General features: G+C 45.7%; 1 protein-coding gene across 1 annotated transcript in view; it reads left to right on the top strand.

The window, feature by feature from the left end:
* LOC142565777 (trypsin-1-like) overlaps positions 1–26,467 on the top strand; it is a 118,022-nt gene that overhangs the window by 35,613 nt on the left and 55,942 nt on the right. The window contains exon 2 of the mRNA XM_075676307.1: positions 14,448–14,475. Coding sequence (XP_075532422.1) covers positions 14,448–14,475 — 28 coding nt within the window. The remainder of the gene's footprint in view (positions 1–14,447; positions 14,476–26,467) is intronic.

Here is a 26,467-nt window from a genome sequence, read left to right as displayed (position 1 = left end):
AATAATGAATTCAATTACTGAAGTTGCATTGAAGCTCTTATTGACGATCCTCGCACAACTTGCAATGTCCACCACTGCCAGCTGTGAATTTCGGCCAGCAAACGCTCCTCTGAGTGCACCACCTCCTGCGCTCTAACACAAGTATACGCTAGAGGCTTCACGTCAGCTTCAGGTAAAGTGTCAAAACAGTGTCACCGACTCTAGCGCAGTACTTTTTCATTGTGGTTTGACACTACTTATTTATTTATTTATTTATTTATTTATTTATTTATTTATTTATTTATTTATTAGTATACCCTCAAGACCCAGAGGGCGTTACAGAGGGGGTGGGTACAATGCAAATACAAAACAAAACAATAAAAGTAATCTATAGGAAAAAACAACAACAGCTTGCAGCTACACCAGTAAGTGTTCAGTAACTGCAGACCTGAACAACGCTTGGTCCTCAGTGGTAGCGATGGAGGGGGGAAGGTGATTCTACTCTCTACTTGTCTTCGGAAGAAAAGAATGTAAAAAGAGATTAGTGCGGCACAAAGGGACGGCAACTTTCTTTGGGTGGTCAACACGTGATGAAAAGTAAGCAGGTTCTGAGATGAATTCCTGTCGAAGTACTTGATTATGAAAGAAATCTTTATGAAAAAACGAGAGGCAGGAAATCGTTCTTCTCATTACCAGGTCTGGAAGGTTAAGAGTGGATTCGATCAAGGTGACACTGGCAGTACGAGCAAGATCACTGAGTATAAATCGAGCTGAACGGTTCTGGACCGATTCTAAGGTGTCAATTAGCGCTGATTGAGCTGGATCCCATACGGCTGAAGCGTACTCGAGCTTTGGACGGATTAATGTTTGATTTAGCTGTAGTTTAAGGTGTACTGGCGCTTGGCGAAAGTTTCGGCGAAGGTAGCCAGGAGTACGACAAGCATTGTTAGTAATGTAGTTAATGTAAGAGTGCCATGATAAATCATTCGATATGTAAACACCAAGATATTTGTAAGTACTAACCTGCTCTAGTTTAGTTCTGTTCAAGGTGTAGGTAAAAGGCTCAGAAGTATTAGAAAAACGCGAGATTGCCATACTTTTACATTTATTTACGTTAAGGGTCATTAGCCAAGTATTACACCAGTAAGAGACGCGATTAAGGTCAGCTTGAAGAAGGTAGTTGTCGTTTTCGTTAGTTATTCTACGGTACGTGACAAAGTCGTCTGCAAACAACTTTATGGATGGCGATGTTGCGCGGAAGGTCATTGATATATATTAAAAAGCGCAAAGGACCTAAAACTGAGCCTTGCGGAACGCCACGTTTAACTGCACAGGAATGTGATGAACAATCATTAGTGCTTACGTACTGAGTGCCGTTAGTCAGAAAGCATTCTATCCATTTGAGAATACTGGGGTCGATGTTCAGCGTGCTCAGCTTCAGTAGTAATAGTTGGTGCGACACTTTACCAAAGGCTTTTTCGAAGTCTAGAAACATACAATCAACCGGAACTCTATTATCTAGCGCTAAGATGACATCATGCGTAAAAGACAGAAGCTGAGTTTCGCACGAGTGGTGCTTACGAAAGCCATGTTGAAACCTCCTGAAGAATGAGTTGGTTTCAAGAAATGTTATAAGGTTAGAATAGATTACATGCTCAAGCATCTTACAGGGGATACTTGTTAAAGAAATTGGTCGGTAGTTTAAGGCAGAGTGTTGGTTACCGGATTTCAAGACGGGAATCACCTTCCCCACCTTCCAATCAGGTGGCAAAGTAGAGCACTGGAGAGACTGCATGAAAATGTGTGACAAAATTATGGAAGAGTACACTTCAGTGTTTTTCAGAAATTTCGCGTTTACCTCATCCTGTGCTCGGCTCAGCAATGCCTCAATCTTGCATTCGTTCGTGGTTTACGTTACATATACTGAATTCTGTGACCTTGATACAACGTAGTAAGACTCCGCTTGCCTATACGCAATCTTACTCTTTCGACAAGAGAGAAGGGAGGATGCCTAGAAAGCCAGGAAAGTTAACCCGAGGTTGGCTACCCTGCATGGTGGAAGGCGGAGAAACAGATAGAGGGAGCGGAAGAGGAGGCTTAATATATGGCTTGCCAGGTAAGGTAGCTCTATCACATGGTTTTATTTAAAAAAAAGCGCTAAGAAAAAAAAAGAAAACTGAAACTGTTTCGATTTTAGTGTCATTATGGAAACATTCGGTCGTGCTTCCATACATTCGTGTGCAAGAACGACCGATTTGACGCTGCAGCAACGTCGAACGCTTCAGTGCGTGTACCCGTCATTACTGATGAGCGGAAACGTAAACACTGCTGCTGAAGGTTCACTGCTCGCAGTTAGAGGTACCCGCATAGCGAACGTTGAGAGGTCAAGTTGATGATCGCCCAACGTGACTGGAAGTTAATAAACAGTGCGATTCTTCGAAACGCATGTACCGACGCCGCAGTCCCACTTTGTGATGCAACAGGTGTCTTGAAGCGAGCGGCCGCCTCGCGTGCCTCGTCGTCACAGCCGGCAAAGCTGATTTCCCGGCGTCAAGGAAAGAATTGCGGTTGCCGAGCACGTTCCGAGTAACAGCCATACTCAGCGCCTCCACTTGTTTCACACACCGATTAAGCTGCACCGTCTCGCAACACTGCGAACTGTCATTCATATATACAGGGTGTTTCAGCGAACGCTTTTAAAAATTTTCAAGGTTGGCTGTGGCAGATAGCACAATTCTAGTTCATGAGCTGGTCTGCTCGGAGAGGCGGACATAATTTGCCAAAAAAGTTGAAATGCGTAGTCGACTAATTAAAAACTTCACTAATTAACTTTTAACTAATTACTGCATGGCCCATATTGCAATCAACAAATTCTAGCCGTGGAGTTTGCAAGGCGGATCCAATTAAAACGAATTCTCAGGATGACTCCAGTTTCGAGATATCAATTCCCGAAGTTTGCGGAGAAATGCATTGGCGTTCCGATTACTATTGTGCGTCAATGCATAAAACGAAGTTTTCTTAAGAAAATTAGAACGACAATGTATTTTTCCGCAAAGTTCGGAAATTGATATCTCGAAACTGGTGTCATCCTGAGAATTCGTTTCAAGTGGATCCGCCTTGCGAACTCCACGGCTAGAATTTGTTGATTGCAATATGGGCCATGCAGTAATTAGTTAAAAACTTAATTAGTGATTTTTAATAAATTGATTATACATTTCAACTTTTTTTTGCAAATTATGTCCGCCTCTTCGAGCAGACCAGCTCATGAACTAGAATTGCGCTATCTGGCCACAAGCAACCCTTAAATTTTTTTGAAAGTGTTCGCTGAAACACATTATATATACGCATCAACGGAAACAATAGTACACCAGTGCCGACATATTACAGTGCAACCCTATCAAAGAATATTTTTTGAGTCGACCTACGCGATGAGTGTTTGCACGACGGACATTCGCTGTGCACTTGTCAAACCTCCCCTCCCTTCGCCCCATATGCGATACCACTCTACCGTATTCGTTCACCGGCTACCTGCACAAGCGCGGCATGATGTGGGTAGTGCACGCGCTTCTAGACAGGTGGACATTCCCCTTAGCCAACTGTGCAAGCACGTCGGACATGTGCTATAGTCTTGTTCAGTTGTTCAAGAGAAAACAAGGCGGCGGAGGTCGTGTAAATACCAAAATTATTTCCATATGATAACTGGAAATTACCATTCTAAAATAGCTTGCAGCAGGAAAGAAAAGAGCGCCCTCCACTGAACTTTGTGTCAACCGCTGTGTCTTTTTTGTTAATGGAGATTTTCCATAAGGAATAATGGTTGGTACGTCTTATATGTCTGCTGTAAGGGCTACGTATATTTGAAGTCAAGGAGATTTTATTTGGTATACCTTTCAACCGTGGAATTTCATTTCCAGATTCTTGCGAATTCTACATCTATTGAGTGTATGCTTTCAGAACTATTTGAACGACGACATTCATGTGTGCGCAAACAATGTTTCTTTTTAACTCCCCAGTGAACATGATCCTCTGTTAACGCATGTGCATATGGGTACTTATGGGATGTATGTGGAATGCAGTGGCGATATTTTTCAGCGTGCCGGCGCTGACCCGCAGCGTTGTTTGAACCACCCAATAAAACGCTCTCCTCGTTTATAGGAGGTCACTTTTGTTTGATTTCAAAGGGAATAGGATTACCTGCCTTGACAGATTTTTCTTATCTAATTGGCTAACAAGAGGTGAGGAGCACACAGAAGTGGGGAGGGTTCTTTGCGCGGCCTGTCACGTGGCACTGTGTAACACGTTTATGTATAGCACGTATTGAGCAACAGAACGCTGTAGCGGTAGTTTTTCATGTTGCGCAACAATTTTCTAATTGACACTTTTCATCTAACTATATTATTTGAGAATATGATTAATTAATTAAGACTAATTATGTAATTAGGTGGAATGCAAAAAGTAACCTGAGTATCTCCAATAATAATAATATTGCGGGTTTTACGTGCCAAAACCACTTTCTGATTATGAGGCACGCCGTAGTGGAGGACTCCGGAAATTTTGACCACCTGGGGTTCTTTAACGTGCACCTAAATCTAAGCACACGGGTGTTTTCGCATTTCGCCCCCATCGAAATGCGGCCGCCGTCGCCAGGATTCGATCCCACGACCTCGTGCTCAGCAGCCCAACACCATAGCCACTGAGCAACCACGGCGGGTAGTATCTCCAAGCGACGGCAAACAACATTACCTTGGTTCTGTCCAGTTACCTGACATTCAGTTACCTGAATCTTCGTGCATGGTAGTCGGGACAACCTGTATACCCGTAACGTTCGAGTCTGATCGTTTATTTTTATTTTATTTAGTTTTTATTATTCTTGGGGTACGCACAGCAGAGGTCTTGATAACGAGAACTGGCTCCGTGTCTCACCCGTGGGTCACCGCTAATCCTCCCATGCACCACGGGTTGAATAGAGGATTCACGTAAGGATTAGCGGCAAACCACGGGCGAGTTCTTCCTCAGCGACACACAGCTGAAGCTTTTTTTTGCTCATTGGCTGACGGGACACGCAGTATTCGCAGCACTTTATCATCGCATGCATTTAGTGACTCTGATTACAGACTTATTTAGGGGAGGTCGCTTTTTTATTGCAGATCCAGTTTGTTCACTTGGCGTACAACAATTATATTCCGGCTTAATGCGAGGTGTCCCGGCAAAGTGAGCGACATGAGAATCGGTGCCACTGACAAAGTTGGCCGCTCTATACGTGCCTGCTACATGCATAAGTCGCGCCTGCAGCCGCAGTGGCACAAAGCCAAATAGCGCGCATTCCCCGTCGAGAGGACCACGTACGCCCGCCCGTGATTGAGATTCCGTCCGCGCAGCAGGTGCCCCCGGCATTTAAGGCTTCCTAAGAACCGTTATCGGGGCAACGCTAATTAACTGTTCTTGTTGTACGCACGCCGAGTACCGGTAGGCATGCATTAGGTCTCTGATCTTGAGCAGACTGAATGCAATTTCGTCTCTTCCGTTTCGCGCAAAGAACGTCGACGTAGCGACGTGAGACGCATACGAAATAGGACCAGATGAGATTTCCCACTACGATCAGTGTACTTCCTGCATTCGGATTGTCAGCGTGCTAACCGAGCGGTGGCGGCCAAATGGAGTAGCTGTAACATTCGTTGCATTCAAATACTGATTTGCATGTGCTCCGAACGGATCGAACCGCCACGCTCAGCTTTGAAGTAGAGCTCCGAATTCCAAGAAAAATTGAAAGAATTCACGACACCCACATTCTGTATTAAGCGTTATTTTTGGGTGTAGAATATGGGATTCGTGGGTATACCTTTCTAGCAATCGATGCTGTCCATGAGGTTGCTCGAACTCGTATGTGTTGTGCTACTTCATACTGCTTAGTTTTCTCAGTAATTGAGCAACCAATATTCTGCGAACAAAAACAGTTTGTGTAACACAAAAAAATATCGCAGGCTTGACAAACTATGGGCAAGTTGGAAAGTAAGCGATCAGCAGCACAGGAAAACGATGAAGATGGGAAAATAAATAAGCAACCAAGAATTATGCAGATCCCCCAACGCAAGATATTAAAATGTATGTGAAGTGAAGCTGCAGTGACGCGGGTAATTAAACCAATGCGATGGCGAACAGTTGTGTTTATTTTCACCCTATCTCTCATGCAGTGCTTATGCGTAATGCTGATGTAAAGCACAGGTCACAATTTTATTGTCAACACTGTTTCTGTTCATTCACTACACACCGTTCACAATCTACGGCAACATGCAAACACCAAGTCAGGTGGATCCACACTTTGTAATGTGCATGCAGCGATGTCGCGAGGGCGATGTTTGATGTCTATCGAGGGAAAGATTGGTGAGGAGAGGTGTATGAAGGGAGAAGCACGACACATTGTAAATGCATTTAAGACTTGCGTTACAGTGGCAAATGCAAATTCTGGGGGATTGGTCAAGAGTGGCCACTTAGCCAGTAGTACATACCTAATGGCCCAAGAATGGGGTAGGCCATATGCATAATAAATTTATGACATTTGAATAAGCCGTCCAAAATCACGCGCTATTCCAGTAACTGTTTGTTGACGAGTGTTGCCTACAGGCAACATACCAGAAAAAGAATTTTTCTTGATGAGTTTTCGTATTGAATATGAAGTTTCTGGCTAAATGTCTTCGGTCGTCACTAGATGTCATGCAGCAGGCGTTATCTGTTGATTTGGAGCTGGAAAACTGGACGAAGAAAAAAGAAGTTTGCCACACGACTCGCTTTATTTTTACAGCATGCCCAGAAGAGACAGATCGATGAAAAATCTTTGGCTGCAGTGGTGCCGTACACGTGATGTGAAGCAAACGAAATGCATTCCTGTGGTTGGAATTTCTACAGACAGCTCTCGTCATATGTGAACCACAGTGTGGTTCGTAGTGCGAAATCTCATCTGGTCCTATGCGGCTGCAGTGTTGCCATACACGTGATGTGAAGAAAATGAAATACATTCCTACGGTTGGAATTTCTACAGACAGCTCTCGTCACATGTGAACCACAGTGTGGTTCGTAGTGAGAAACCTCATCTGTTCCTATGCGGCTGCAGTGGTGCCATACACGTGATGTGAAGCAAATGAAATGCATTCCTGCGGTTGGATTTTCTACAGACAGCTCTCGTCATATGTGAACCACAGTGTGGTTTGTAGTGAGAGATCTCATCTGGTCCTATGCGGCTGCAGTGGTGCCATACACGTGATGTGAAGCAAATGAAATGCATTCCTGCGGTTGGATTTTCTACAGACAGCTCTCGTCATATGTGAACCACAGTGTGGTTTGTAGTGAGAGATCTCATCTGGTCCTATGCGGCTGCAGTGGTGCCATACACGTGATGTGAAGCAAATGAAATGCATTCCTGCGGTTGGATTTTCTACAGACAGCTCTCGTCATATGTAAACCATAGTGTGGTTCACATATGACGAGAGCTGTCTGTAAAAAATAAAAAAAGATAGCCATAGGTGGCTTGGGGTGAAGCCCACTTCCAGTTGTCTGCTGGGTATTTCTTCCCTGTTGCTGAAAAAGTTTCCGCAAAATATTTTTTTCTTTTGGTTGATTATGCTTATTCTCGAAGTGTTTTGCACATTTAGATAGAAAATATTTTTTTTCGGGTTTCCATTTGTGCTGTAATTAAAGGGATAAAATGTCTGTATGTTTTAGAGATACGTACCTAAGAACCGATGTGTGCAGGTTTTATGTTGTGATTTATTGCTTTATTACGGAGAACAGAGGTGCGCTCCCTGGCACTACTTTGTTGGCCGAAATTCCGTGCAAGAAAGCACAGTTGTGCCCGTTTTGGGAATAAGTGCTAACTAAGCTATCCGGGAGATTTTAGAAGCAGCTGAGATTGCGTGCGGTGGCGATAATTGTGTAAGCAAAGAGTCAAAATAATTGTCAGATAAAGACCTATGCCACTATACTGTACCAATGCCTCATTTACTAGATGCACGCCGCGTTGCTCGCTTTCCCATTGTAGCGGCGGTTCCCTTAGTTGAAGTTAGTTCATCATAAATTCCGTGAGGCGGTGCTCGTTGCCTTATCAACTTCCGGCGGATGTGGCAGCGGCGACTGAATGCATCCGCTGGCGCGTTATATGCGCGGGCGTCTGTTAGCGAGCGTTATCGCGGGCCTCCGAGACGGTGACAGATGCCATGTTAATCTCAGAGGCCGCAGCACTTGATTGCAAGTTGCAGGCGTTCGCCATGAGAGGCGCTCGTTACCTTTTCGCGGAGGAGAGAAAAGGGAGAGGGCCCGAAACCGAGCTACCCGACAACGCGGCAGGCATCTAGTAAAGGAGGCATTGACTATACTTAAGCATATAGTCCCGCGAAGCATCTGACACTAGAGCACTTGGCGGTTGAACCCAGGTGTGAATACCACTGTGTGAACGAGGCGGTCACCGGAAGATCAATCAGGACTGCCCCCGCGATCGTATGCCATGTTTGTAAAATAGCTGTTTCCAAGCAAAAATATTTTGCTTTTATTTCCTAAATATTGATAAAATAAGAGTAAACTATTTTGAACTGATTTCGTTGCAATGGTGTCTAGCGTACCGTGCGCCGTTCTCTCTATCTGTTTAAAAAGCTGCGCCATATTTTTAAGGCAGACGGCTTTTCCTCCCCGACCTATAGCTGTTGGGGAGGAATAATCCATACTGGTTTTACTCGCGCGAGAGCTAAGAAACAGAATTTACTAACTTTGTTATGAATTATTTTATGGCACATAGCAATTGAACTGCAAGAGAGAGAGAGAGAGAGAGAACAACTTTAGTGAAAATGCCTGCAGAGTCGGTTAGGCTCCCTCCACGCAGGGAGGAAAAGCTTTTACCGCGACACGGCCACTACGTCAGTCTCGTGCATTGTGCTCCTCGAGGTCTTGGTTCCTCGCTACTTCCGCGGATCCGAGAGGGCCGCCGCCCCCTTCCTGGGGGTGCTGCCCCCATTCTCCTCGGTTTCGCGCGGTCGCTGCCTCTCTAGAGCTGCCGAGACCTGCTGGACGGCCTTGAGTTGTGTCTCTTGGTCATAGCTCCTCGTTGCAGTCTCTAGCTGCGGCGGGATCGTCGTCTTCTTGCTGGCTTCTCGCGGATTTATACTACGGCCCCAAAGGATGTGAGCCGCGGTGGCTCTCTCCTTAGCGCACAGTCTACACACGTCACTCGCGTACACGCTCGGACACACGTGCTTAGCTAGCACCGGGGTGAGCAGGGACCCCGTCTGTAATTGCCTGTATAACACTGCCTCCTTCCGGGTGAGCCCCGGGTGAGGTGGCGGCATAGTCTGTCTGTTAAGTCTGTACCACTCCACTATTTCGTTGAAGGTGGTCATCTTGTCCTTGGCACTGCACCGCGACCAACACTCCGAGTCAGCCGTGCTTGCAGCTGCGCGGTTGGTTAGTCCTCGCGCAGCCGAGTTGGCCGTCTCGTTGTGGTTCACGTTCCCGCGTTCCGACACGTCACTGCCCATGTGGGCCGGAAACCATTTGATCACCACAGCGCTTTTGCATCCGATGTCTTCGGCCTTGCGGCCCCCCCCCCCCCCCCCAGGATGCGCGCGGCCTCACTACATACCCTACCCTTGGCGTAGTTCTTCACTGCCGTTCTAGAGTCACACAACACTGTAGTGCATCCGGGGTCGGAGACGGCCAAGGCGATGGCCACCTCCTCCGCCCGGTGCGCCTCTCGATTCCGGACGCTCGCCGCGGTCTTCGTTGCACCCGTCGATGCCCCGACAGCCAGCACCGCGTATGCGTCGCTGCTCCCTCGATACTCTGCCGCGTCCACGTAGACGGCGCCTTCTTCTCTGGCGTGGAGGTCCACGAGAGCCCTGGCCCTCGCCAACCTCCGCTCCTTGTTGTGCTCGGGGTTCACGTTCATCGGGATTGGGCAGACCCTGAGCTTTCTGTTGATGCTATCCGGTATAGGTACGTCTTTCTGCTGCTTGCCTTTCCTCGGCTCGAGGCCAAGGTCCCGCAGTATCTGTCTTCCGGTTCTCGTTTCAGAGAGACGCTCGATTGCGCCGTTCTCTGTGCTTCGGATATTTCGTCCAGCCTGTTGTGGACTCCCAGCGCCATGAATTTTTCGGTGCTCGTGCTCCCGAGGAGGCCGAGTGCCGCCTTATACGCCTTGCGTATGGTGGCGTCTATCTTGTTACGTTCGCTCAGCCTCCAGTTGTGGAAGGCGGCCACGTACATTATGTGGCTAACTGCGAAGGATTGAACGAGCCTAGTCAGGCTCTCCTCCTTCATCCCCGCTCTTCTGTTGGACACCCTCTTGATGAGTCTCAGTGCCGCGGCCGCTTTGCCTACGAGCTTGTTGACCGTTTCACCGTTGACTCGGTTTCGCTGGATGAGCAGGCCGAGCACTCGAATCTTCTCGACCTCCGGTATTACTTGTCCTCCCGCTGTCTTGACCGTGATCTTGGGACGCTCGTACTTGATTTCCATATTCTTTTTTTTCCTGCCCGATCCTGTCGGTGGAATCACCAGCAGTTCTGACTTGGCCGGAGAGCAAACGAGTCCAGACCCGCCCAGCTGCTCCTCGATGGCGTTGACCGCTTCTTGCAGCGTTGTCTCGATGTGTCCGTCGCTACCTCCCGGTACCCATAGCGTAACGTCGTCGCCGTAGATGGTGTGCCGGACTCCCGCTACCCTTTCTAGCCGGTTGGCCGCCCCGATCATCACGAGGTTGAAGATTAGCGGGGAGATCACCGAGCCTTGCGGAGTTCCGACGCTGCCCAGCTTCTTCTCTTCGAGCTGCAGGTCTCCCGCGCAGATTTCGGTGGTCCGTTCCGTCAGGAAGTCTTTGATGTACTGGTATGTCCTTCTGCCCATGTTTAGCCTGGATACTTGGGCCAGGATAGCCGAGTTCCTCACTTTATCGAAGGCGCTCTGCAAGTCCAGCCCGCGTATGGCTCTGTTGTCCTTGGTGCCCGTCGTATCGTCGATGATCTCGTTCTTCAGTAAGATCATGGCGTCTTGCGTCCCGAGCTTCTTCCGAAACCCGATGATGGAATTTGGGTAAAGCTCCGATTCTTCCAGGTAACGCTGCCACCTGTTCATGAGAACGTGCTCGAGGACCTTTCCCACGCACGAAGTGAGCGAGATCGGCCTGAGGTTCCCTATGTTGGGCGGCTTGCCCAACTGGTCAGTGCTCGAGGTATGACTGTCTGGTGACACGAATTCATCAACCAGTGCCCGTTTCGAGCAGTTCTTGGTTAAAGTTGCTGCGAAATGCTTCGGCGTTCTACTTAATGCGTCGCCGAAAAAAATTCATTAGCAAACTGCGAAACAAAACTACGTGCAACGCCACTGTTTGTACGGGTACGCTTGGGGAAGGATTGTCTAGGAACAGGTGCTAGAGCATTTTCTATCTGGTAGACAAGCGTTGCCAGTGCGATTTGCGATTTCAACTTGTATCCCAATTTAATCACTATTTCGATGCTTGGATACTTCATTCACGTGCCTGTCAACAACCAAGTGGCCTCCTCGACCAGTTCACGTTGTCATAATAAATACAGTACTTTTCACAGAAAATGGCGAGCTCGGTGGTTTTATGTCCTTATGTCCATAGTGCCTGCGTCCGGAACATAAGTCGAATGCCTTTTGCTTTTAAACACTTCTTTTAAGCAGCCACTAAACATTAAATATAAAATGACCCACATTCAACAAATGTCAATTAAACATGTAATCACAAGAACTGGTTATTCAAAGTTTTATTATTATTATTATTATTATTATTATTATTATTATTATTATTATTATTATTATTATTATTATTATTATTATTACCTAAAGGCTCTAATTATCCCACTAGTTCTCAACTGAAATTAAAGCTGCCCTGAAGTATAAAGATCGCACGCACCGAAAATCCAGAAGACATGTGCCTAAAGAGTGGAAAGAAAAACTGCGCTTTTTTTTTTCGGACTTTGAAAATGCCTCTATAAGCGGGATTGCGACTCGTATACTGCATCCTTGGAAAAGGGCGCCTCTAACCGGCCGGCGGAATTTCTATAATATATCCGCAAGCGCTCTAGTAAACGGGAAGAGCTTTTTGGCCTGCTCGACTCAAGCGGAGTAGAAGTACAAGCAGTAGCGGAATATTTTGCTGCTAATTTCTCATCCTTATGTCAAGCTTCAGGTTTCAACGCTGGTGTCAGTCAGCAGCAAAGGACGGTTCCTACATCTATAGTGCTGTGTTGTTTGATAAAAAAAAAAGTCATCAGCGAATGCCTTAAGCGCTTGAAGCCTTCCCTACCCTGCGGCCCTGGTGGCACCCCCTCCGCAATTCTAAACGCTTACGGCAATATATTTGCATCAGTATTGACATCTGTATATAATAACTCTTTCAATACTTCCACTTTGCCTCACATGCGGAAAACTGCTCGTGTTCTTCCTGTATTTAAGTCTGGCTGTAGAACCAATGTCTCGAGTTATCGCCCGATTTCTCTTCCCTGTCCCTCGTCTAAGATTTTCTAAGACCTGAGCAAAGCCTTTGATGTAGTCTGCCACTCACTGCTTCTGATTACGCTCGCACACTCTGGTGTATGTTCGTCAATATCTTGCGCAGTTATCTTCTTGTTAGATCATGTTATGTTAACGTCAATGGCCGAACGTCTTCTTTTTACATGGTAACTAATGGCGTCCCTCAAGGATGAGTATTAGGACCACTCCTTTTTAAAAAATTTTTTATGACGTTCCCCATTCCGTTATTCGGAACTCTGCCTTCCTTCTATATGCCGATGACATTAACATTTTAAAGAAAATTCTTACTGTTGATGACTGACGCGTTCTGCAGTCTGGCCTGTTTTCGTTTTCTAAATGGTGCAAACATAACCTCACCTTGAATGCTGTGAAGAACAAAGTCATGAATTTCACACGCATAACAGCAAGCATTTCTTTTTCTTATTCTGTAGATTTCTGTGCCATTGTGTAAAGCCTGTGAGATCAATGATCTCGCTCTACTTTTTGATACGACCTTACACTTTTCAGCTCACACTAAACGTGTTGCAATACGGCGTATGCGCTCTTGGCTCAGTTTGCCGACTATCGAGAGAATTCTATTCTTCTACACCATTCCGCAAGTTGTACACAACAATCCGTCTTCATCAACTCCAATACGCGTCGGTCGTCTGGAATGGTATTTATAGATACATCAGTGACACTAAGATCGGGTCCAGAAAACGTTTCTAAGCATCACCGCTTTGCTAACACGGAGCTTGTTGTAGCACTGTTGGATTATTGTCATTGCGCTTACTTCGCTGCCGACGTAATCGTGCTGACCTTCTATTTCTATTCAAACTCCTTCAAAGTATCGTTTTATATTTTTACGCATTATTGCTTTTTTGCAATTGCGTGATTGCACAAACAGATCAAAAATTCGGATAGAATCTGCGTATACACTTCCGAGTTTTTCCACCCGGAACACGAAAAGGCAGCGATGGCGAACGTAGATCACAATCGAGCCTACCCATGCACAACTTGGCGTTTGTAAAAAAAAACTTATGTCGCGGCCAAGCCTCCAATCGGACAAATACACCAGTCCCAGATCCGTTAAAATACAACTGCATGCAGCTGTAAAACCGCCGGCACCTGTTATACCTGTCATGTACAACCAATAAGAGTAAAATTTGTTTCGCTTTAAATGAAGTTTGTAAACTAAAGAGCCAGTGAGTTCAACGCCCCGGGTGCAAACTCAAGACAAGACTGCACAATGGCGTAGTAGCGAACCAAGAAACAATGAAATCTACAAACGTTTTTTTGTTATTGTGACGGCACGAAATCACACCGAACCCTCCTGGGGCTAGAATAATAACATGCGACACATACAAGCAAAAATTGAAACTGCAGTCGATCACAATATCATAGCCTTGTACCCGATACATCCGCCGTGCTTTACCGCCAGGAAAATATCACCAAACATTCAGCAATTGTGTCGAAAGGCATAATTGCTTCGTATTTCTTGATACTAGCGAGCAACATCATTGAAGTCTTCTTCATGCTCACTTGAAGTTCATCTGTCACGCACCATTGCTCGATGGAGAAGAGGTCATTCTGCCAGTAACAGACAGTTAGGCATGCTTTCAACCTTTCTGAACAGTTTTAGGTCGCCAGCAAACAATAAAGCCTCTGCGTTGGAGCAAATATTCCTTTAATTTATTATCGCATTAGACATCATCATTTCTTACGAAAGTAATGCCAGCCCGTGCAGCCTACTGAACTGCATTGGCAAAAGTGCGATAGCAATCACAGGCAGTTTCAAAAGTTTGGTGCACTTATTCAAAGAAGAAGAAAAGATTGCAAATGATATAGCAAACGGAAACCGCAAGCCATTCGTGATAGCTTAATGGTTCGCACCTGCGCGAAGCTAAATCTGCGCTTCCTAATTATGACATTTTGTTTTGTTTTCTGTTTTGCAGTTCTGGAAGCAATACAAAGATGACCAACGTAAGTGAATATCACTCGGCATTCGTTCATATTGCGCGAAAGTTAGCAGAAGCTTGTAATTGCTGAACAGGAGTGACCAATCTAGGTTAATATACTTTGGGAGGCCTTGTATATTCAAAGGGTCTTTAATACTGGGTGTTCTTGCGAAGGCTAACAAAAAATTAAAAATCGCCTGTGGCAGACCGTACAATTGTAGTTCTTGAGCTGCATAGTTAACTAATTAATAAAATTTCACTAATTAAGCTTTACCTAAGTACGGAACATATCACAATTTGCGAAATGCAGCCGGTGCGATTACAAAGCATATCTGCTTGGAACGAATTTTGAAGACGACACCAATTTCGAGATATGCGGCGCCAAATGTGGGGTATAAATGCACTGTTCCACATTAAAAAAGAAAAAAGAAACGCCGTTTTATGCGTTGAAGCACAAAAATCCCTTCGCAAACTTGAGAATGCATATCTCAAAACAGGTGCCATCCTCAGAAATCCTTTCAAGTAGCCTTGCGAGTTACAATTGTAGCCTTGCGAACTCCCAGGCTACAATTTCTAAACTGCAGTATGTGCCTGAAAGTAAATATTAAAAAAATATAATCCGTGAAATTTTTTTAATAAGGCGATTATGCATTTCGATTTCTCGTGTAATTAATGTCTGGCTCTTTCATTGAGTAATCCCACTCAAAGACTAGAAATGTGCCGTTTCTTACAGGTGATCTTTAAAATTTTTTGACAGGCTTCGCAAAAAGACACGATATACATACAAGTGCATTTAAAACGACTGCTCTTAGTCAACGCCACACAAGCGCAAGAATCTATGGCAAATTGCAAAGGCTGAAAAGGATCAGGGAAAGAAGTAACGCTGATCTGCAATAAACTTAGATAAAATAAAGACGGGGAAGATAAAGCGCGGGTTATTTGCATGCTTGACACAATCTCTCAATAAGTAAAAAAAATTCGCATAGTTAATCAGCTAGTCAACAGACTTCTAAAGGAATCTCGTTACCGCAACACGATCATAACATCGTTGTGCTGAGACCTGGCTACGCGAAGAAATAAGTGATACCACTTAGAGGTGTTTCGAAAAGACAAATCTACTAATAGTAAAATAATAGCTGTTTTACTGGAAAGTGTTGCCGAGCGTGAATGTTCGGGCATAGACGCCCCCCTTAAGGCTAGCGGTACCAGCGTGCAGTTTTTACCACGGCGCTATCTTCGGGATCGGCACGCAAGAACGGTTACACATTCACCAAAATATGGCGGTTAATAATAATAATAATAATAATAATAATAATAATAATAATAATAATAATAATAATAATAATAATAATAATAATAATTTAAGATTAGTTTCCCAAACGCAGCTAAACGCTTCAAAAATTTCATTCGAATCGGTCCTAGCGGTTGCCTAGTGAGAGCGTTTCTGTGTTTGCAGAGCATTTGTGAATAAGTAAACCGGAGTTGACCCCGAGCTACAGCGCCCTCTTAAGTGCCGGATTCTAACTATATGGCAGTCCATACGATGTCTGACTTGTGGAAATATTTCTTTGCTCGCTAATGTAGACGTCATATCCCTGCTTCCTTTTGATTAGGCGCGGCTGCAGGAGTGCTACGTGTCTAAATCCAAGCTTATAACAAGGCACACGGAGCCAGCAACAACAACTACAGTTTTCTAGATCTGCAAGAGCAAAAATACAGTCTATCTCTCGTGTGTATTTATGTACAGTCAACCAATGAAAGTTTACTGACCGCAGTATCTGAGAAAACTTGAACTTCCGAGCAGTTAGCTACCGTAGCCAGTAAAACCATACAACACCATGTTGTTCCTATATAATACAACAATCGGGAAATCCAAATACCAGGCTGGGAGTTCCTAAGCTGCTCAGATATTGAGCTTTCCTTTTTTCAGATTCCGCGGTCCGTAAACTTTTGTGGCCAGTTGTACAAACATGAACAATCACACGAAGTTAACAAGAACAATAACATAACACCAAGAAAATCATGGGTGAAATTATTCATTTATTTTATTGTTGAACTTTATAATCAGGTTTAGACGAGCACTAAGAAGAGCAACTCCAGCGAAATTTCACATCGCATACAAATATTTGTAGTGAAAGTGTAGCTACAGAGAAGGCTCCCAGAAAAATTTTGTTTGTGAAGTGCGAACGGGTCCATCAGAGTCAACTTGCAATAGATCGTGCTTCTTGAAACGAAAATTAAAAACAAAAAGCCGGCATTACAGTTCTGCGCTCGTCCGTATCTTCCGGCTTACGCTCATCCGGTCCTTAACTGCGCAGTTTCTAAGAGTGGCTACTGTACATGCAGAGTGAATTAACAGCAGCGCCAGTATAAATGCGTATTCAGGAGGCTGTGCACATCGCAAAAAATAATATTGCAGCCGCAGCTTGTTTTGAAGTCCCGGCAGTTCTCCAGCTTTTCTTAAAGGGCCCCTGAAACGGTTCGGACAAATTTTGTAGACGCGTAGGGTACAGCTTAAGTAGAACATTCACACCACAATTTAAGTGAAGCGTTACGTATTAATGGAGCTACAAGCGATTAGAAGTTACCCTCCTCCCTAGCCATGCTTTTCCTCCTCAACTCGTTCGCCGAGCGAGCGGGGCTAAGCTCTGTCTTCACTGGTTCAGCGTCACGATGCGACATCACATCGTTCACTTCCGGTTGTTTTGGAGCCCGCCCGCGCGAGACCTCTCCGCTAGCCGCTTGGCCGTCGACCCCAAGCGAGAGCTATCGAAGCAGCGTGCGTTGCAAGCATTCTGTCGTAGCGCCGAACGTGTTTTGTATTCCGGTAACCACAGGCAAGCTGGTCATTTCGGCAAATGACTGGAGGCATAAACTCAAGCTGATGAAGGAACATTAGCGTAGACGTACGTGAGCGGCCTCATCGGTCTGCACGGTCCATACACTTGTTGGCGCAGCGCTTAACCAGCCAAACAAAGCGCTAATATTGCTCTAACCAAGTGTAAAACAATTTAAACATTTATAAAAACAAGTGTTGATGATTACACTCCTGCGAAAAATACACACCAGCAGCAAAGAAGAATACACTTCGTTGCTGCTACTGTGTATGGTTGAGCTTTGTGCCACCAGGTGGCTGCACCATGCAGACCATTCATATTTGCCCTTCTGCTCATCTCATGGCTCATCCCGTTACGGCACAGTTAAGCGGCCAGACTCTGTCCCCTTGCGCTTGCGTCTGCCCTAATACCGGACTCGCGAAATGCTATTGCGCTAGTAATCTTCCGGTGTAAAATGACGGCCACAAACGCGCAAATCCTGGCGCCGATCGGATAGCGGCAGTCTGATGCGCAGCAGGCAGTTCGCTCGTACGCTGCCTTGCAGAGGGACACGATGTCGCAGCTTGACATATTGCCAGTCGCTACGTTTGCAGTCCACAAGGCAACAAAGTCCAATCATAGTGCTCGCGAAAAGACTGAGACCGACTCTGACCGCGGAGCTCTCTTCAAAATGGAGTACGTTGTAACACAAGCAGACGACACACGCTGTGTGCCGGAAGTGCTTAAGTGTACTGAAAAATTGTTCTTGTGCATTCTCTTTATGTTACTTTCTTTTCATAAAAACAAATTAACTAACATTCCAACTATTACGAAGATAATTTGTTTACCGTAAAGTTGGAAAAATTATCGATCACGCGTCCTTGTCAGCCAATCGGATAGCTCGCCCCACTGACGTCGTATGGGTGATTTCGGTCATATGGGTAGGGGCGGCTTAAAATTCCGCCGAGCAGTGCGCTGCGATCGGCAGCGATGTGCATATTTAAAACCTTATAATAAATTACACGCTTTACGCGGAGCACTTAGATGTGTCAATTATTGATCAGAAGGACCTACTCTAACGACTCAATACGTTTGTAGAAAATCGTCAAAAGCGTTTCAGGGTCCCTTTAAGATGCCAGGAATATTTTGCCGCATTTTGGGTTGTCGCATACACCAGAAAAGTGACAGTGCTCTTCTAGCAAGCGTCAATGCTGATGGCAGGTATAGGCATGATGGATTAAGAGGCTGGCAAACGAGACGACGGTGACGAAACCGAGTTAAGTGCTTATTATGAATTTCCAAGGTATCCAAAAAGCACATTATAATGATCAGATGATCACGAGAGAGCGAGACATGTCTTATCAATACACGTCATGCTCGGAGAAGTGCACGAATCGTGCAAGCAGTTCCCAGATATAGAGCAGGCGCGCTGTACCGCAGCGAGTTTCTGGTTTTCAATTGTAGGATTGCAACTTCGACTGCACAATTTACTGCCGAGAAATGCGAGATTAACAAGTGTGGTCAGCAATGCATGTCAGTGCTCCGAAAGACGTATCTGTTCATAATGGCTCCAAGATATCGCTGTGTTTCATTGTTAAGAATCGTTTAGCCATTGACGAGTAAGGCAAAGGTGCCGTATTAGTGGTAAGTGCGTTAACCCAACAAAGGGGCACTTTTTTGAGGAGAGGCCCGGCCTTGCCTACGTAGGTACAACGGCACTCTTAGTCGCGGCCTTTGTCCAGCATTAATTCGTTGCCGAGCGTCAACGAATGGGTGCGCTACAGCTGATGCCATGCGCTGAAGTCGTCAGCCCAAATTGATAGCTTCACAGTTAAAATCAGCAAATCGAAGAGACTTTTACGTGCCAAAACCACTGTCTAATTATGAGGCACGCCGTAGTGGGAGACTCCGGAAATTTAGACCACCTTGGGTTCTTTAACGCACACCTAATGCTATGTACACGGGTGTATTCGCCCCCACCGAAATGCGGCCGCCGTGGCCGGGATTCGATCCCGCGACCTCGTGCTCAGCAGCCCAACACCATAGCCACTAAGCAACCACGGCGGGTAAATCGAAGAGTCTAAAGAGCGCAAAGTAGGAACGCGTATACAGGGTTCACGTTACGTGAACCGAGGATTTTCAAAAGTGGCTAACCGCAGCTGAATGAATGCTGAGAACATATAACGTAAAACTATTCCAATATGTTCTTATTCCAATCTCCTGACGTCAAATTTGCGCAACCGCCGACCCAAGCATCGGGCGGTCACCCGCAGAGTTGCCTGAACAAACCAGTCAAATGCTCCCCTCGTTTATAGGAGGTCACTTTTGTTTGCTTCAAAAAAGAATAAAGTTGCCTACACTGAGCGCTCGTCTTATTTAATTCAGAAGAAAGTTCAATTTTGTTCGGCATATTAATACATGTTTAACGTGCACACGTCACTGTGACGGGGTGAGTTTTTGTGGTTTTGTGACGTCGCGTGACAGGCAGGTGAAGTGGGTGTCGCCCGAAAACTTTTAACCAATAGCCGAGGGCTATAATGGCGAAAAGGCGTCGAATCAGAAATAACTATTTTTCTTTCGTTCTTTCCAATTATACATAATCAGTGTGTACACGTCATATCAGATGGGGATCGAGTTAGCACAATTTTCGTGGCGTCGCGTGACAGACAGGCGAAGTGGTCCAAAAAAGTATTTGACCAATCGCGGAGGGCTGATTGCAGAATTGGAATAGAAAAGTTTGGAATAGCTTTACGTTATAGCGCCCAAAAGTTTTAGTCAACCGCCGCACCAAACAGGGCAACGCCTCTCGCTCGATAGCGAACACTCCTCGCGCAGAACGGGACAGGCTCACTGGATACAATGACGTAACCAATGCATGTCTAAACGCGAGAAGGGTATACCCACCGCCGAATCCCAGATTGAACAGGAGGCAGGCAGTCGCCTGGAGACAGCTCCAGACGAACACCTTCCCTAACCCATTCCATCTGAAACGCATCTTCTCAGATAAGCATCTGGACGACACGTGCAAATTGTGCCAGGAGGGACCAGCACCACTCAAACACATGTTGTAGGAGTGCAATGCAATTATAGGAAGGAGGCAGTTGCTCCAAAGACCCTGTCGTCGAGGTGGGCCGCCGATCCATCCATCCATCCATCCATCCATCCGTCCATCCACCCACCCACCCACCCATCCATCCATCCGTCCAACCGTCCGTCCGTCCGTCCGTCCGTCCGTCCGTCCTAACGTTGGGCCTATCAAAAGCGAAGGCGGCTGGAGAATGGCCAAGAGGAATTACGAAAGAAAACATTTGTGAATACGGTCCCTTGTATGGTGTAGCTAAAATCGCTTGAGTTGTTTTAGTATTTATTTGTATCAGTCATGGCGCTCTTTGGCCATACCTGACCCTTTCGCCATTAAACAACACACATCCATCCATCCAGTATTTATTTGACATTGCATTTGCAATGCTCCAGTCATTCAGTTTACTAAGAATAGAACCGTATAGACTCGTGTAAGGGCCGCACCCGTGTAAAGGCCGCATCCCCAACTTGGCAGCCAAAAATTTGGAAAAAGAATTTCAACGGAGAAACAATCGCGTTTGGCACCCCGATGCCGCGCGCGCGCATCGGCGAATTTTCGCTCGCTGCGCACTTCCGCATGCCGCTACTAGATAGCGAGAGCTGCGGGTTTACCCACGATGCAATGGTACCCGGTCACGGAGTAAGACATTTAGGAGGTGAAACTCCCGTCAGCGCGAGCGAGCGCGGGCGACCAGATAAGGTCACAATTGTATGCGCCGACGGGGCCGTATACAGTGGCGGCGCCATGCGGCGCGTCGTAGAAGCCCAACGAAAAAAAACAAAAATGCAGCGCCCGGGCAGGCGGCTCCAGTGCGCTCTCAACTCTCAACGGCGGTAATTTCTTTCCAGGCCGCCAGGCGCCGCCAGCACGATAACGGCTCCGCAGGCTTGTGACCTTTTCTGGTCGCCGCAAACAGCGGAGTTTCCACTCCTAAATATTTCTTGCTCCGTGTACCCGGTGATCTGGGGGTGTGCACAAGTCAAGGCTGCACCGGCACCATTTTGACGAAAAGGTTCGGTCCCGTGTAGGGGCAGCACCTAACCAAAATTGTGAATAAACAAGTGCAGTCCTTACACGAGTCTATGCGGTATTAGTTGTTTCCAGCAGTGTCAGGCTTCATGAACCTACTCGTGTAATCAGAATATATTATGCACTATAGTGACGCTTCTGTATTCGAACGTGTTCCAAACATTTTGCGAAGTGAACTCTCAGCCTGCGCTATACGAAGATTGAGGAGAGTTGTTGCTTGGTGCAGGCGGACCCCTTGCAAGAGTTGCCGGCAATTGCTCCGCCCGTATAAAACCCGATACAATCTGAAACACTTCGCAGTTCAGCTAACAAGAAGAAGAATCAAAAACAAGTTGACACGATGCCAAATACGTTGCGCGTTTTCTTAACCCCGACGACCTACACGGCTCACCATTTCCAACCATGTATCACGGAGGAGCCAAAGCATCTATCTCCTGAATATCGAACAGCACTATGCGAACGAAATAACACACGTATATGTACAAGGTGATCATTTTAAAGTTTTTCAGTATTTTAGGAATCGCCTGCGGCAGATAGCGTAATGCTTGTCGTCGAACTGGATTATTCGAAGAAGCTGACATTACTAGCACGAGAAATCGAAACACATATTCAACTGATTAACAACAAATCACTAATTAACTTCTTAATTAATTACTTTACGACCCATATTCCAGTTCACGAATTGTAGCCGTTGAGGTTGCAGGACGGATCCGCTTGAAATGAATTTCCAGGATGACACCAGTTTCGAGATTTTATTTCCCAAAATGTGGGACGAAATACACGGGCGTTTCAGTTACTTTTGTGCGTCAATGTATAAAAGAGCGTTATGTTAAAAAAAGTAAGTGGAACAGCAGTGCATTTTTTACGGCGAGTTTGACGGCGCATATCGCCAAACCGGCGTCATTCTGGAAATTCATTCCAAGTGGATACGCCTTGCAAGCTCGTCAACTACAATTCATAAGTTGCAATCTGTGCCGTAAAGTAGTTAAGTCGGAAGTTAATTAGTGAATTTTCGTCAATTAGTTGAATAGATGTTTCGAATTCTCGTGCAGGTAATGTCCGCCTCTCTGAATAGTCCAACCCAATGACTAGAATTTCGCTATCTGTAACAGGCTACTTTTTAAAATTACATAAAGCTTAAAATTGATCACCGTGTATATTGCATCAGAAATAACATTACGAGAAGCCGCTAGTAGAAGGCATACGCTGGACTACACGAGCGCATGCGGTCGTGCTAGAAAGAGCGTTGATGCTTTACACACACAGCGCCTGTGTGTGTGCGTGCGTGCGTGTGTGTGTGTGTGTCTTGTTTAATGTCTGTGTCCAGTTCCCGCGTCTTTGGTCGTACTTATGGAATAATAAAGTGCCCAAAATGCCACTCCGTTGATACTTTGTCGTGCAGTTTTCTGCACTTTTTTCTCCAAACCCACGCAGCTGACAAGCACATCTGTGATTATGAATAATTTATTATTATTATTATTATTATTATTATTATTATTATTATTGTTGTTGTTGTTGTTGTTGTTGTTGTTGTTGTTGTTGTTGTTGTTGTTGTTGTTGTTGTTGTTGTTGTTGTTGTTGTTGTTGTTGTTGTTGTTGTTGTTGTTGCCGCTGCTGCTGGAGCTGCTGCTTAGCACGAAAGGGTTACACACAGAGCGAACGTGCGCCGATTGAATCGCCACCCACCGCTGTACAGTTATACTTGATTTGCAACCTTTGCGTAGAAATGTGAAGGAAATCGCACGTGTTTTTAAACGGAAACTAAAGGTGCAGCGAGAATAATTTATGACGATGGCATTTCCGTACAAGACAGAGCGTACCATACAGCTCCTCCCATGACATCGCAATGCTAAACTTTCGCAGAACCGTCGACTGGTATTTTTTCCTGAAAGCTGGCAAAAAGTACGAGACAAATGGCAACTTATTTAAGATTTGTTGTCGTGCCCGCCAAATCTGTAACTATATAAACAACGGAAATGGCACCACATAAATAATCTGTCCTAATGAAATATTGCATTAGCTGCAAAAAAGTGTTCGATGCCGACGTAGATCAACACTTGTCCTTTTTTTAAAAAAAATAAATAAAAGTTTAATAGTGTGTGGGTACTTGTCACACCTGCAGCTCGGTCAAAGTGCTCGCTACAGCGTGGGTTGCTTGCAGCGTGGGTTGCTTGCAGCGGCCAAGAGTGAATTATTGCTTTCGCTGAAGCCAAAACAGGAAGGCAATGCCCTATTTATCATAATTCCCATGAACATGTATTTCATCGCTTGAAATCAACAAATTTTCCTCTACGTTCATTCACATTCTAAATATACTATTTAATCAAAGGGTGTTTACCCCCTAAATCTAGTGTAACGTGCAGATTTGAATGATTTCAGCCACTGCTGAATGGAACCTTCAAATTCTTGTTTAGAAGTGAGACAAGAAGACTCTCTTCGATCGTGAGTAAGATTAACACTGCAAAAAAATGGGGCAAAGGTAGATAGACGACGCTGTGTCGTTAGCTCTTGTGTCGTGCACGCTTTTAGCACCTGTGTCGTCTGTCTTTATTGTGCTATCTTTTGCGCTAGATGTTAATACAAAGTTGACCAATAAATGCGTTCAGGTTCCATACGTAAAGCGACAGACGATACGCTGTCCGAGGGAACACTAACAATCACAATGTGACCGCGGCGCGATAAGCTTGTGATCTGTCGGCAGAGGTAGCTAGCGACGGTGCTGCAAGTCTGTATGCCTCGACTAAGTTTTATTCAGGCTCTGAACTGAACTCTGAATTTCTCATTCAGACTACATTAAATGCCGCTTTCGCGTGCCTTCATTTCAGAAGCACACAATCAGTCATGCGGATAGTACCACTTTTTGTGTTCAAAGCTCAGAAATGTTACATAGGAAATACAAACTGCCTAGAACCGCGGCGAAATACACTGACCAAGCCCTGCGCCCAGCGCTTCGGAACATACGAGCACGTCCGCAAACTCACTCATGAATCGACTCCCTCAAATTCAGAGCCGCTCATGAGTCAGAGCCCGAGCCAGCCGAAGTGAGTCCCAGTGTGTGTAAGTTGACCTAAGCCCCTGTAAGGTTGAACATGAAGCGGGGTAACTCGAGGCGAGTTGAAGTGGGCGTGAGCATGCGTTAGAGTGATACCCACGTGAATTTTAAATTGTGTGTCTGAGTGAGTTCAAGTCAATGAACGAGAAGAAGGGAAACCGAGGCACTCAATTTTTGTTAGTCACAACACAAGGAGACAATGAAGCCACCGAAAGCATAGGGGATATTATTTGTGGTTTTAGTTGAAGTGTATAAATAATAGCAAAACGTGAAATGAAAGTGGACGAAGACACGACTTGCGCCAGTGTGTCTGAATCACATTTGACTCCCGTTGTTTTTAAGTCCACCAGACTTCGTGCGATGCCAAGTCCCCATGAACGAGAGGGAATCTGACTGTGGTTCTACGAATGTAGTCGAGCCCATGATTCAATGAGCGTGGGTGAGCACGAGTATGGGTCCGTGAGTGTGAGTGAGCGTACCTGAGCCTGATTTTGGCGAGTGAGTCTTAGAAAGAATATAATGAGAGGAAGGTAAAGAGATTAACCAGAAAAGTGAACGGTCAGTTACATTACAGAGGGAAAAAAAGGATGACAGAATAGAAAGTAGGTCAAGAAAGATAATGTTCCGCGTACAAGGAAATGTTCACCATATCAAAAGGGATCGTACAGGACAGTTGTCCTATGCACAACACAGAGTCCGATGTACAGTACATGATTCTGTCCGATGTGTAGGATAGAAAGTGATCACAGCCTTGCGCGCCCATAAACAGTGTGGTCTACGTTCCAGTATCCTGCTTGTAGACAAATACCTATTGTTTAATTGTGCCAGTGTAGGAGAACGACTATCTCTGTACATCAAACTAAGGATTGCCGGATAATAGATGATCGATCATCGATGAACGGCTTCGTCCTCGATGTGGCGCATGACGTGTTCTGGTAATCATTTCTTGCACGGTTGTTCCTCTGCGCGAAGTGTACAAACCATGGGCACTATAACGTAAAACTATTCCAATATCTTTTTATTCCAATCTCTTGACGTCAAATTTGCGTAACCGCCGACGCAAGCATCGGACGGCGACCCGCGGGTTGTCTGAACAAACCAATCAAACGCTATCCTCGTTTATAGGTGGTCACTTTTGTTTACATTAAAAACGAATAACATTGCCTACACTGAGCGGCTTGTTTTATCTAATTGGCTGACAAGAGGCGAGAAGCACGCTCAAGTGGAGAGGGATTCGGTGGGGCCGAGCTAGTGCACTGAAAATCGATAATTGAATGAAGAGGGTGGTGCCGGCGTCGCGACTGGTCCGCTTTCCCTTAAGGCACGTTCACACCGAAGGCGGAGCGGACAAGCGGACAAGCGGATCCGGCCAAGCGGCCGCGGATTTTCCGCTTTGCGGTAAATACGCGGCCGCTTGGCCGGCTCGCGCTTGGACCGATTTTTTCCGCGCGGATAAGTTGGCCGCTTTGGCCGCAGCCAATCAGAACCCGACACTGCGGAAGCGCTGGTGAATGAATGTAAACGAATGTCTTTCTCTGGGCTTTTCGCTGCTGTTATTCAAAAGCGTCAAAACGGCAAGTTGGGCCAGTTGGTTCGGATTCATAGTAAGGTTTGTTACAGCGCAACACAAGACAAGGACGAAAGAAGGTATAAAACGACGACACGGCGCCGTGTCGTCGCTTTATACCTTCTTTTGTCCTTGTCTTGTGTTGCGCTGTAACAAATCTTGAAAATCGACTAGACAAGTGGCGAGTAAAATGCCAACGATCTCGTCTTCTTCGTCTGAGCTCATTTTGCAGAAGTAGATAGCGGACGGGAGCGCGCCGACCCACGAAGAAAAAAATATCGAAAGTGCGCGCACAAACACAAAGTGCCGCGAGATGGCGGCACGTCCTTGAAATTGCTTGAAACGATTGTATACAGCTTTTGAGAGAGATTTACCTAGAAAATACTGTTTGCGTTGAATGGGAAGGGATGAGGAGCGCGGAGAAAGTTCATATCAACAAGGGACTGAGGCAGGGGTGCCCTTTATCCCCGC

The sequence above is a fragment of the Dermacentor variabilis genome, unplaced genomic scaffold, assembly GCF_050947875.1.
Source record: "Dermacentor variabilis isolate Ectoservices unplaced genomic scaffold, ASM5094787v1 scaffold_12, whole genome shotgun sequence".
In the NCBI taxonomy this organism is placed as follows: domain Eukaryota; kingdom Metazoa; phylum Arthropoda; class Arachnida; order Ixodida; family Ixodidae; genus Dermacentor; species Dermacentor variabilis.
This window is presented reverse-complemented; position numbering and strand designations above follow the sequence as displayed.